The sequence below is a fragment of the Perognathus longimembris genome, chromosome 3, assembly GCF_023159225.1.
Source record: "Perognathus longimembris pacificus isolate PPM17 chromosome 3, ASM2315922v1, whole genome shotgun sequence".
In the NCBI taxonomy this organism is placed as follows: domain Eukaryota; kingdom Metazoa; phylum Chordata; class Mammalia; order Rodentia; family Heteromyidae; genus Perognathus; species Perognathus longimembris.
Window position 1 is genome coordinate 112,626,032 of NC_063163.1, and position 12,969 is coordinate 112,639,000.

Below are 12,969 nucleotides of genomic sequence, written 5' to 3' on the forward strand. Positions count from 1 at the left end.
ACACGAGGCCCTAGGTTCGATTCCCCAGCACCACATATACAGAAAACGGCCAGAAGCGGCGCTGTGGCTCAAGTGGCAGAGTGCTAGCCTTGAGCGGGAAGAAGCCAGGGACAGTGCTCAGGCCCTGAGTCCAAGGCCCAGGACTGGCCAAAAAAAAAAAAAAAAACAAACAATTTCTCATTACCACATAAACAGAAAAAGCCAGCAGTAGTGCTCAAGTGGTAGGGTGCTAGCATTGAGCAAAGAAGAACTTCAGGGATAGCGCCCAGGCGCTGAGTTCAAGCCCCAAGACTGGCAAAAAGGGAGGGAGGGGACTAGAAGCATGACTCAGTTGGTAGAACACCAGCCAATGAACAAAAGTATCAGGTACTAAGTTCAAGTCCTAGTCTCAGAACTAAGGATCACAGCTTAAAGCCAGCCTGGGCAGGAAGAGACTCTTTCCCCAATTAACCACCAAAAACAGCTGCAAGTAGAGGTGTGGCTCAAGTGGCAGAACATGAGCCTTGAGAAAAAATGCTCAGGGACATCACCTGGGCCCTGAGTTCAAGCCCTAGGACTGACACACACGCAAAACTACTTTTCAAGTCAGGCCCTGGTGGCTCATACCTGTAATCCCAGCGACTCAGGAGGCTGAGATTTGAGAATTTCAGTTTAAAGCTAGCTGGGGCAGGAAAGTCCATGAGACTCTCATCTCCAATTTACTAGGAAAGAAATAAAAGTAATTTTCACAAGGACTTACAAAAATAGAAGCCAGGTAAGAAAGTTGAAACTAGAATAATATAATATCAGTATCAGTCTTCCCTATATGAAAATCTACTTTCAAAACAATGGCTCATGAAGAAACAAACTTTTACAACTTTCTTGCAAAAAAAAAAAAAAAAAAAAAAAAAAAAGCTCTAGGAAGGTATTAAAAGCACAGTGCGTTTATTTAAAACTGTTACTTTTCATAATTCATTGAATTTATCACAAGTCAATATTTCCATTCTGTTAGCTTGCCGAGCCATTTAGTAGCATCACATCAACTTTATATAAAAGTACGCAAGTTAAAAGTACAACTAAAAACAGTCATGACCTGTGTGAGGGGACTATTTGCATTCTTGTTCGAATGTTATTTTTTTTTCTGTTTCATAGTCCTCTCAACCTTAGACTCATTTTCGTTTTAGGCCACACAGAGCCTCTCCTCTGGCCTGCCGCAGTGCATGCCCCGCCCCTGCATTATCACTTGTGTTGACCCAGTGGTACCTGTCTACCCTGTGCACGGCAGCGGGCCTGTGACTCTTAGGGTTCCTATAGGCAGCACGGTAGACATTGGCCAGGAGGCCCAGACTGCCGCCCACCATTCTCTTTCTATAGGGGATGAAGAATGAAGGTTGGAAGGACTGTTTGAAGTTGTCAACCTAAAAAAACAAAAGAGAGAGAATATATAATGAACACAGAGCTAATATCTAGCTCTAACTATGAAATATGAACTCAGAGAAAGAGGGGTGAATATGATCAAAATATATTCATATCTGGAAACCGTATGGAAATATCACAATACTTTACAATAATATGAGCTAATAAAAATACGAAATAAATATGAACCCACAGCTCAGAAGACTTTCAAAAACACGAGGAGTACAAATTAATAGAAGTGAAAGAAAGTAACTATCTGGAAATTTGGGCAGCATTTTATGTACCCTAAATTTAAGTAAAGTTGCTTTATAACTTTAAGCAAAACTAATTCTCCAACTAAAATCTTAAAAAAAAAAATTTTATTTCAAATTCATGCATATTTCTGTATTTTCCCGTTACCTAATTCCCTCCTGACTCTTGCCAGACAAATTCAAAACTGCTTAATGCTGATCCCTAAAGGTTAAGAGCAGGAACATTTATTGTAAATATGCCATATGACTGATACAGATGTTTTATAGACCATACATTGAAAAGACACTGCTATTAAAGAGAGAATTAAGCTACTATAGACCTGATCCTTAGATAGAAAAGGCTTTCTAAATCTAAGAATAGAGAACAAATATTTTATAGTTTTCGACAAATGGGTGTATATGTATATATGTATATGTATATTTTAGAAGTTGAACTAGAGTCGTGGCTCAAATGGTTGAGAGCCAATTGTGAAAAGAAAACTGAGCAAAAACACATACCCTGAACTCAAGTCCCAGTACTATTCCTGACCAAAAAAAAAAGATCAAAGAGGAAAAGTGGAAAAGAAGGAGGGAGGAAGGGGGAGGGAACCAGAGGAAACTATTAGCCAGTAATACACGGGATCAAATTACCTTCTGACCGGGGCTGGGATGTAGCTCAGTGGCAAAGCACTTGCCTAGCAAGTGCAAAGTCCTGGGTTCGATCCCCAGTACAAAAAAAAACCAAAAAACCCCACACACAAACAAAAATACCTTCTGACCTATGAAGGCAGTGAGGCAGCAGGATTGTGTGTTCAAGGCCAAGCTGAACTATTTGGGAAGAGCCTGTTTCAAACTGACAGCAAGCAACCCCCCTCAAAAAACCCACTAATCTTAATATTTAATCTGAAAGAATTTAAGTCAAAGTAAACCTGTGTGTTTAAAATATCATGTGAAGAAACAAGATCATATAAGGTCCTATGTATGTGGTTGTGGCACAGAAAAGATTTTGCAAAACATTATCATTGTGTTTTCTTTACTAGCTTCCCTCTTCCCCATGTTTTGTTTTTCTTGTTTCCACAGTGAGGAGATCCTTTTTAGAATTAGAATGGAAAAGATGTATAGAGAAGTGGAACCACTTGACCTGATAGATGCTCTTGGGGTTGATGACTTTAGGAATGGCCTGAGGTTCCCTGCTACCGCCTTCTTCATCAGAGGAAGTACCAGAGGAGTAATCTAATGTGGCTCGATTAACAGCATAACTGATTTGTTGAGACAGTTCCCATTTCTCCCATCTGCCTTTAAAAGAAGCAATTGTAAAGGGATGGTTTTTCTCACCATACCTAAGTAGGAAAAGAAATTATTCATTAGGAATTCAACTTCACACCAATTTTACAATTAAACAGAATAGGTCAAGAATAAAAGCAAATTGAAGGACACTATTACCTTCAGCTACCACACTGTTAGAATCAGTAAAGATATTCTGTGAGAGCTATTTTGGTAGATTACTCTAAAAAAGATGAAGAACAGTTTCTTCTGGTTCAATAGACTGAATTGTCCCTACAGTAGATACTTCCTTTTCCATCTTGATATTGCCTACAGTACTTAGAAGTTTGTCTGCAAGTTTGCAATAAGGTGCAGTGATTAAAGTCACATTGCAAATAGTCTACAAAAACCTTTGCACTTGCCTCTCCATTCACTCCTAATAGAGATCTGTGAGGTCACCATCTACAAATCTTAACCAAGCAGTGTCCTTATTGCTAAATGGAGGCTTAGGAACATCATCTTTCACAACAACACAGAGAACCGATTAACCTTAAAGATTTTAGGAGCACATAAACTATGAGGTTACTCACCTACAGCAGACCTCGAAGGGATCCACCCATATGGTCATTTCCTTAGGAAGTCCCAGGTGAGAAAAATTCACATTACTCTCAGCACATGCTCTTTCTAAAAGGGGCTCTTTATTTGGATTATTTATCCTGATACACCTTGGGGGTAGAAAAGGAAAGTAAATGAAAACATGATCAGGATTCTGGAGCTAGAAAATCATACTGTGGGTATACTACTCCAATACCACAACTCCCTCTTTGCTCTCCTCTCTCCCCCGCCTTCCTCTCTCCTTACAAGCAGGACTCAAACATCCAACTTTTGGTACAGTGACTCAGAATGAGTTTTGTATGCTTACATCACAATTATGGGACCGGATGCTCAGCATATCCTTCATGGCAAACACAAGTTAAAAACCATCTGATCTACCTCACATAAGGTCTATTGTTTTTCAACTACATTGTCATTTACCACATCTCTTTCTTTCAAGTCCATATTCAAACAAATGAATGTAAGCCCATAAAACTTTCATTACTTGTATACAGACAACAAAAACATCACATTTTTTTCCAGCAGGTGTGGTTGCTTGTGGGTTCTTGTCTGTTACGTTGTCATGGGCCAGCTCTTACCTGAATGCTTGCCCTTTAGAAGGGCATCCAGGATACCAGTGGCCTCTGTATTTTTCAAACAAGACCGTCATCAGCTTTTCTGCGAAGACCTCCATTTGCTGTTTACTCAGTTTTTCGTGTTTTTTCACCAATCTTGTGACAAAGAAAACTGCTGTTGCAATTTCATCTCTCATGATTCACAGTCTATGAAGAGACCCAAAGCCGTGAGAAGCAAGAATAAAAGCCACATAGAAACAAGAGTTGAATTTACTATCAATATAAAATTGCCACTGGGAGTCTTGTATCCCTCAAATTTAAAACAAATAATTTGCTGGAAATAAATCCTTAGTGAACTAAACAAGCACATGAACACTGTCAATCAACAAAGCAGTGGAGGATACCAATTCCTCAACTCACCCATTTTTTAGAGCAAAAAAAATGTATTTTAAAAACTTAACTCATTAGAGAAATATTACTATGCAACTTAAGTATCAAACAGCTTAATGTGGGGCTGTAAATTACACTAACCAACGTTTTTTTAAAAACATACTTACAAAACATAAAACATTTCAGGTGACAGCAGTTTGAAAATGTGGCTTGCCAAAGTGCACACTTGAAGATTAACCAAATAGGTAGTATACTGCCAACAAAATCTTAGTTCCCACAAAAAGTAGGCCAGTTAACCAGCTACACGCTATTTTATGTTACTAGCTTTTGCCCACACCTGTTTTGTGAGGTTTAGGCTCCAGTTTATATATGCCAAGGCTCTAAAGGCTGATTGGTGATGAATGTTACACAGGTGTTAGCCATTAGGGTAAGCTCACAGCAATTCCAGGATTCCATCAAATGGATCTTTGGCATATGGAAGAGTGGCAAATGGAAGTTAGAAATCACCACCTCACATAAGATCTATTGTTTTCTACTACATTGCCTGCCTGGCCAGCCTGCCTGCTTGCCTACCTGCCACCTCCCTCCCTCCCCGCCTCCCTCCTTCCCTCCCTTCCTTTTTCTTGCTTGCTTGCTCTCTTTCTTTCTCCTTTCTTTCTTGTACTACTTGGGTTTGAACTCAGGGCCTCAAGCCTGTTAGGTAGGCACCCTACCACTTGAACATACAGCCCCTATTAGAGTTTGTTTTTTTTTAATGTTTTAAGATTTTCAATTTGGATTGGTATCTTCTATTTTAAAATTTCATCTTTAATGACAAAGAAGTTAGACCTTCTCCCTCCATGTCCTAATATCCTATCATCCCCATAGTTTTATCTCTTGACTCTACCCACATAATAAGGTGTGACACTGGTCAAGATGCTTTGTATTGATAAACTGCTTTGTTGAAAGGTAATTCCTTTGTACAACTACTTAAAGATCATTAAATAAACATAGCCTTTTTGTCTTGAATCTTTAACAAGACCTGACCACTTTCTGTTATGGTCCTTATATTGACCACACAGATTTTTTACTAAATTATTTATTTGTTGAATAAAAGGACAAGATCTGAATTTAGTCTTATTAGTCCTCCAAGGGTGAGTCAGTTGCTGCTTGGGTTGCTTGCTAATAATGCAGATTCTTGCCTTACCCCAGGACTGCTGAAGGGAAGACATGATAATGAGCACTTAACAATGCCCCTACATGATTCTAATACCTACTAAAAGTTAAAAGCCTCCACACTGATATATGTAAGTTTTTAACAGCCCATAATTAGTGGTCACTCAGTTTCTTCAATAGTGAGAAAGAATTCACTCTCAAGGAAATCCATCCCTTTTCTAAAAAAAGCTCGAAATACCAATTAGTTCTTTCTTCCTGTGTGCAGTCAAGTCTACCTCTTTGATTTTCTACACATGCCGCCTAGATTTTCCCCTGGAACTGTACAGGATATGGTAGTAGGTGGTATCTAATCCTCCTCTACATGTGATGTTTTGAATACTAGCTGTGTCAGCAATCCTCTTTCAAAGTGCATGTTGTCCTGGAGTTTGGAAAGGGAAGATTGTACACAATATTCAGGTGCTCCAGTAGTGCAGACCAATGCGAAACATCACTATCTTGACTCAGTATTCTAGGAGTCAACCTCAGATGCCTACTGAAAAGGCCTAGAACCAATGAACAAATCTACCACTCATTCTGTGGCCTCTGCCATTTCCCATTTAAAAAGAAAACATCCTAATAGGAAGTATCTTCGCCGGATTTTTATTTTCTAGCACAGTGGCTCCTTCCTATCACCCTAGCTACTTGAGAAACAGAGAGATTTGGGAAAGTTGTAGTTCAAGGCCATACTAGGCAAAAAAATCAGGGAGATCCTACCTCCACCAACAAAAGCTGAGCGTGGTGGCTCACACCTGTCATCCCAGCTAAAATAGGACGTATAAGAGGATTGAGGTTCTAGTCAGCCTGGGAATAAATGAGACACGATTCAAAATATAATTAAAGTAAAAAAGGGTAGAGTGTGTGACTAACAAGCACTCAGCATGGAGCAGCTGGAAGATCTTGAGTTTGAAGCTAGCCTATGATACATAGTGAGACACTAATTAAAAAAACAAACAACTACAACAAAGCAGCAAAACAACCACAACAATGGGTCGTGTCAAAAGATATATAAGTCAACATGATGAGCCCCTGTTAACTCAAGGAAGTCAGTGTGAACAATCATAGTTCCTATGGTACCACTTCAGGTCCAACAGCCAAAAATACCAGGTACTTATAGCTCAGAAACTGTTGGCCTAAGGAACTGTCTGGCCTGAAGTTATTCCCGTTTTCCAAGGCCATTGACAAGCCAATGTTAGAATATAAAAACCTGGTCCCTTTGGCTCAACTTTCAACAATTCTGAAGAGCCATTCATTACATCTGGACAGCTTTCCATCGATAGGCCATGGCCTCTGTTCCCACTTAGTCACTGATTACCTCTCCCTTGGTCCCATCGTGTCTTCTTCATTTACCTATAAGTGTACTCTCCAGAGCACTCCTCAATAAACTCTTCATATGCAACTAACTTCTCAGAATCTATTTTAAGGAACCTAGTCTAAGACAGCTAGTACCTGGAGTCTAAAATAGGATTTGGGAGCTGGGTTCACTTGTAGGCTGGAATAACTAACTACCTCATGACTATTGATTGTAGAATGTGGATCTAGATAGCTCCCTACCAGCGGTGCAGTGACGTGATCACTAGAACTCTGAGCAGTGATGAACTGAGATGGGATACAGATACTAGAGGCTGTCCAGACCATAATAATATCTTTGATTTTTGAGATATATGAGAAATAGTAAATGTTACAGACTATCAAGCTGGATGGCTGAGTACTTTGATATCTATAAACAACAATTTAAGGTTGACCTAAGGCTAGGTCAATTCAGGAAGTATTCAAATGTATACCGTATGCCCAGAACTGGGACCTTAACCATCATCTCTCTTCACAATATTTTATTTCAGCTGTTTATGTTTCCCCTTCCCATACTTCATTTCAGGGGTTCCCAAACTGTTACACTTGGAATCACAGCTCGGCTCCTGACATTCTGATTAAATTGGTAATGAGTACAATCTGTGCATCAAGATTTTTTTTTAAAAAAAGCTTTCTTACTGATTGTAATGTGAGGCAAAGATTAAAAAAAAAACCACTTAGATGTTGCTTAGCCATCAAGGGGGTTTTAAATTATATTTTATACATTTGATTACTCAATAATGTTTTAAGTTTCAAAAAGATTATGATGATAAAACTGCATCATTTATGTTCATCTTTTTAACAATTTTCTGGGGTATCTTTTGCAAAAAAAAAAACTATGTTAGAACTGACAAAACTAAGAATCAAGACAGTTTGCTGCATATTGCTGAAATAAAATTTTCTGTTAGTTGCTCATGCCTGTAATCCTAGCAGCTCAGGAGACTGAGATCTGAGGATTGTGGTTCAAAGCCAACCTAGGCAGAAAAGTCCTTTAGACTCTTCTCTCCAATTAACTAGCAAAAAGCTAGAAATGACACTGCAGCTTAAAAATCACTACCTTGAGCACAGAAACTCAGAGACAGTACCCAGAACCTGAGTTCAAGCCCTAGGACCAACAAACACACAAACTTGCTTCTTAGCTAAAGGCAACATATACATTAGCAAATACACATTTTTTTCCTTTTGAAGCTACTAGCATTTGCATTTACATTAATAAATTAATGATACCAGGTGTTTAATAATTCCTTCATCACTTCACCTTTCCAGATGATATATTGTTCCATTGCACTTACAGTTCATGAGGTACGTTAACTGATGAATCTTCGAGCCCTCTCCTAGCATTAGTTTCTCCAACAGGCCCAAGCAGGCCTTTGGTGGTATAAACGGTATAATAGAATAACAATGTACTTAGATTTCAGGAAAGAACAATGAAATAGAAAGTAAACATCACACAAGACTTACTTAGTTACATGTTGATGATGATTTCAAGCACCCGATCTAAATCACCCCTTCTGCAGTAAAATAAATTTTTGTTTAGTTGTTTGGTTGGTGATGGTCCTATGGTTTGAACTCAGGGTCCAGGCACTGTCCATTTGCTTTTTTGCTCAAGACTAGCACTCTACCAAAGCTCCACTTGCAGCTTTTGTGGTACTTAACTGAAGATAAGAGTCTCACAGACTTTTCTACCAGGGCTGGCTGGCTTCAAACTGTGATCTCAAATCTCAGGTATGACCCACCAGTGTCCAGCAGTCCTTTCTGTTTTTATTAACATTCACTCACTGATTACTCATAGATCACCTACTACACATTAAACACTTTGAGATACTGAGATGGTAAAACAGAAACACACAATTTTTCCTTTCCAGAGGCTTATTATAACCTAGAGAAGGAACAATGATGTGTCTACCAGTGATTGTTATAATACACACTTCAAAAAATGGGATACTCAGGCCAAGTGCTGGTGGCTACCTGGAAGGCTGGAATCAAGAAAGTTAATATTCAAGGGGTTGGGGATATGGCCTGGTGGCAAGAGTGCTTGCCTTGTATACATGAAGCCCTAGGTTCGATTCCTCAGCACCACATATACAGAAAATGGCCTGAAGTGGCGCTGTGGCTCAAGTGGCAGAGTGCTAGCCTTGAGCAAAAAAAAGCCAGGGACAGTGCTCAGGCCCTGAGTCCAAGGCCCAGGACTGGCACAAAAAAAAAAATAAGAAAGAAAGAAAGAAAGAAAGAAAGAAAGAAAAGAAAAGAAAAGAAAGAAAGAAAGTGAATATTCAAGATCAATACATGCAGAGAAGTATGAGATCCCCTCTCAGACCATAGCTGGGCACAGTGAGGTGCATCTGTCATCCTATACAAGGTGGGAGGCTAAGATTGAAAGGCTCACAACTCACACAAAAGCTAGAAGCAGTGACAAGAATAATTTATCATTGAAATGATTAAAGAACTCAGTAGGAAAGCCAGTGTAAAAAACCAATGATTCGTTGAGAGAGATTTTAAGAATACTGAATTTCATTGGTCACTAACCACCCAGATAGTGGTTTTCATTGAAAGAGCATTTCAAAGAAGATTCAACTGGGGCCATTAGAAGTCAACCTTGTATTTAACTTAGAAGAGAAAATGCTTAAATTTGAAGGATGAAGAGCATCTCTCCCACTTTCTTTGTATAACAAATTTTCAAGTTAGTAATCAAGATAACCCACTAAAAATCATTCTGACTGTAGGAAATATGTTTATGTATGTATATATGTATGTATATACCAATCACTACACTAATATAATAAATGTGAAATTGATATATCAGTACTCTATACTATTATAATTAAGTGATGAATTCAAAATACAATGAAAGTATAGCAGAATAGTATTTTTTACTAATAAAAGATGTAACTGTACGGTGAATATATTAAGTTTAAAAGGAGTTAGGATAGAGGAAGGATTAAGACAATAAGGAACATTTTACCCAGAAGGTAGGAGTGGCAGGAAGGGCAAAATAGCACAGGCTGATGAAGAATAGGTCACTGTAGCTCCTGTGGAGAAAATCCATCCATCCCTATGACTTCAACTATCACTTTAAGAAAATGGGTAAGTCTCTCCAGTTCTGGCCTCTTTCCAGAGCTCCAGCTTCATTTATCTAACTCCTCCACCACTACCATAGTCTTCCATAACCTAGAACTAGACATGTCTAGACTTAAACTCATCATAATTATCCTCTGGCTATGTTTACCCCTCTCCATCCCTCTACTTGTCATTGAAAACCAGAAGTCAGTCTCTTTGCTGTGACCATTTGCCAGCTCTGGTACAATTCTTTTCACAGAGTCTCTCTTCTTCATCTCATATTTCTTATATCACATCACTTCATACCAAGATTTATTAAAATACATTCCTGAACTGATTTTCAGTCTCTTCTGCTGCTTCTAATCTATGTTGCTTCAACCTGCATAAAACAACCAACTTATTATACACACTAAAAATGAGATTAAAACTCCCTGGATTAACATAACAGTAAGGGTCTCCAAGTTCTTTGTTTTGCCAGTCCTGGGCCTTAAACTCAGGGCCTGAGTACTGCCCCTGGCTTCCTTTTTGCCACAGCGCCACTTCTGGCCATTTTTTTATATATATGGTGCTGAGGAATCAAACCCAGGGCTTCATGTATAGGATGCAAGCACTCTTGCCACTACGCCATATTCCCAGCCCAGGGTCTCTAAGTTCTATCCCCTAGTTGCCTGCCTCTCTAACCTCCATTGGAGACATGCTCATCACACCTACTTGGCTGTGTATGTTACTATCAACATGAATTTTCTGGTTGTTGTTGTTTTGTCATAAATTGCCCTGTTACTAAGGACATCCATTCTTCAGCTTTGTCACACTTTTTCTTCTAGACTCAGTTCAATTCCACTTTTTTCATGCAGCTTTCTCCCTATCCCTGTCTTAGGCAAATTTCCTTATCTTTTTCCCTAAATGCTGGTGATAATGAAGCTTCCACTAGTAAAGATTTCTGAAGCACTTCCTAACCTAACAATCTTTATACTCAAAATATTTATATGTGATATAGTATAGCATTTCATTGGTGCATTAATAATACAAATATTATATGAACATTAATTCATATATTACTGTCTTATAAGGTATTAATAGGATTAAAGTAATTTAACTATCATAACTAATTGTGTATGCATACAAATTGTCTATCCCTCCATAGACCACTTTGAGACTATTCTCTAAAGATGGAAAATAAGCAACATTCTGTTTCTACTTCAGAAGCCATAATAAGAACTACAGCCTCTTGAATTTATGAAGCCTGATTTGTTATATATATATTTCTGACATATCTAAAAGATAAATTAACATTTTAACTAAAAGCAACAGTATTGATTGATCAATAAATATAAGCAAGAAGTTAATTAAGAATCCAGGGCACTCTTCCTAATGAGAGTACAATGAGATGGAGCCAGAAGTACGGGACTGGAAAAAGTGCTGGCAGTTCATTTTAGCTCAGAAGAATATCTCCTTTCCTAATTCAACAGCCTCATTGATTTCTAGTTCTTCAAAGGCACAAAATTGACTTCAATTTAGTCTTGCTTCAACATATAAACTAGTTCCTAAGTATACTATCATGAAATTAATAAGGTAAGCTGACATTTGATGATCTATATAAAAACTAAAACACGGTTTTAGATTTCCTAAGATAAATTATTCACTCAAAACTCCTTAAAAAGAAGCTGGCCAGAAGTGGAGGCGTGTCTTAAGTGCTAGAGGGCCAGCTATGATTGAAAAAGCCAAATGAGAACTCAAGGCCCAGTTCTGGAACCAAAAACCTAACAAACAAAAAAATAACAACAACAGTAATAATTATTTTAATCTGCTAGAAGCTAGTAATTTCTAATCAATCCTATTATTAACTTTTTCCTTCCATATCAGAAGATGATAAATATTCAGATAGTTTGTGTTTGGGGGCGGGGGAGTGAGTATTGTCTCCACCTTTTGTAATTCCCAATTCCCATCATCCTGGTCTTTTATCTAGGAGTGAGAAATTAAGCCAATACAAATTTGCTAAGGCTAGAGTCAAAAGTATTTGTTTTAGATACTCTTCTTGGTTTCTTACTAATCACTAACCTACCACCTCAGAGCTCTTTCCCCATCTCCCTGATCACCAAACGCCCAGAAATAAACAGTAAACAATTCCCCTGAAAGGTGCCTTCCTGGTGCTGTCTAAAATAAATGTGATCCTCTGTTGGACATTTTAAACACCACAAGCATTCCTACTTAGATTAAATCATGGGTCTCCCTGGTCTCCAGGCATGCCTAGACTTGACCCACAGAGGCAATGAGATCCTTTGAGTTTCTCTAGTAACTGCAGGCGGAATCAACAGCAACCCTAAAAACAGAGTGCTTTTCCCCCCAAACTAAAGTAGGCTACACACATTTTTGTCGTTAGTTTACTTTTTTAGTTGTACTACATACTAAATAAGTTGTATTTAAAAATTACTTGATTGATGATTTTCATATAGGTGTTTTTTTTTTATTCCCTTTGAAGAAAGTTTTAAAAATTGAATTTTCAAGGCATCTAATGTAATCACCATCTTGGATGGCAGCAATCCAGTTCAGGTAAGATTATTTAAGATGCAACTAAAATAGCTTTAAAGAAACATCAACTAAGAAGAAGGATTAAATATCATACTGGGTGAAAAGGACTAACAGAAAGAACTGAATTGTTTCTAGAACTATAACGTCATGAAATTTATAGGCCTGCATATTGTTAGGGGAATGAGGGTTATTTGTAGTTTGTTTTATTCATATATGTACACTTAAATGCATGTGAACAATTTATAGAATGTATTGCTATAACATTGTGCTTCTCTCAAATAGAGGATGAATTAGTAGAAAACACAGTTATTTGTGAATGATGTCTCCCATGAGCTAATTTTACAATTAACACTTCAGTTACTTTGATTTCTTTCTCTTCACTCTGGTGTTCACAA

General features: G+C 38.1%; 1 protein-coding gene across 5 annotated transcripts in view; it reads right to left on the reverse strand.

The window, feature by feature from the left end:
• Positions 1 to 895: 895 nt before the first annotated feature.
• The window catches only part of Btg4 (BTG anti-proliferation factor 4), a 73,485-nt gene continuing 61,411 nt past the window's right edge, over positions 896 to 12,969 (reverse strand). For 4 of the 5 annotated variants that reach the window (XM_048343815.1, XM_048343816.1, XM_048343813.1 and 1 more), the window contains exons 3-6: positions 4,082 to 4,264; positions 3,479 to 3,613; positions 2,767 to 2,965; positions 896 to 1,397 (exon numbers count right to left, since the gene is read on the reverse strand). In XM_048343815.1, the coding sequence (XP_048199772.1) occupies positions 1,149 to 1,397; positions 2,767 to 2,965; positions 3,479 to 3,613; positions 4,082 to 4,254 (756 nt within the window). In that variant the 5' untranslated portion in view covers positions 4,255 to 4,264 and the 3' untranslated portion in view covers positions 896 to 1,148. The remainder of the gene's footprint in view (positions 1,398 to 2,766; positions 2,966 to 3,478; positions 3,614 to 4,081; positions 4,265 to 12,969) is intronic. The other variant, XM_048343817.1, reaches the window with a different exon arrangement.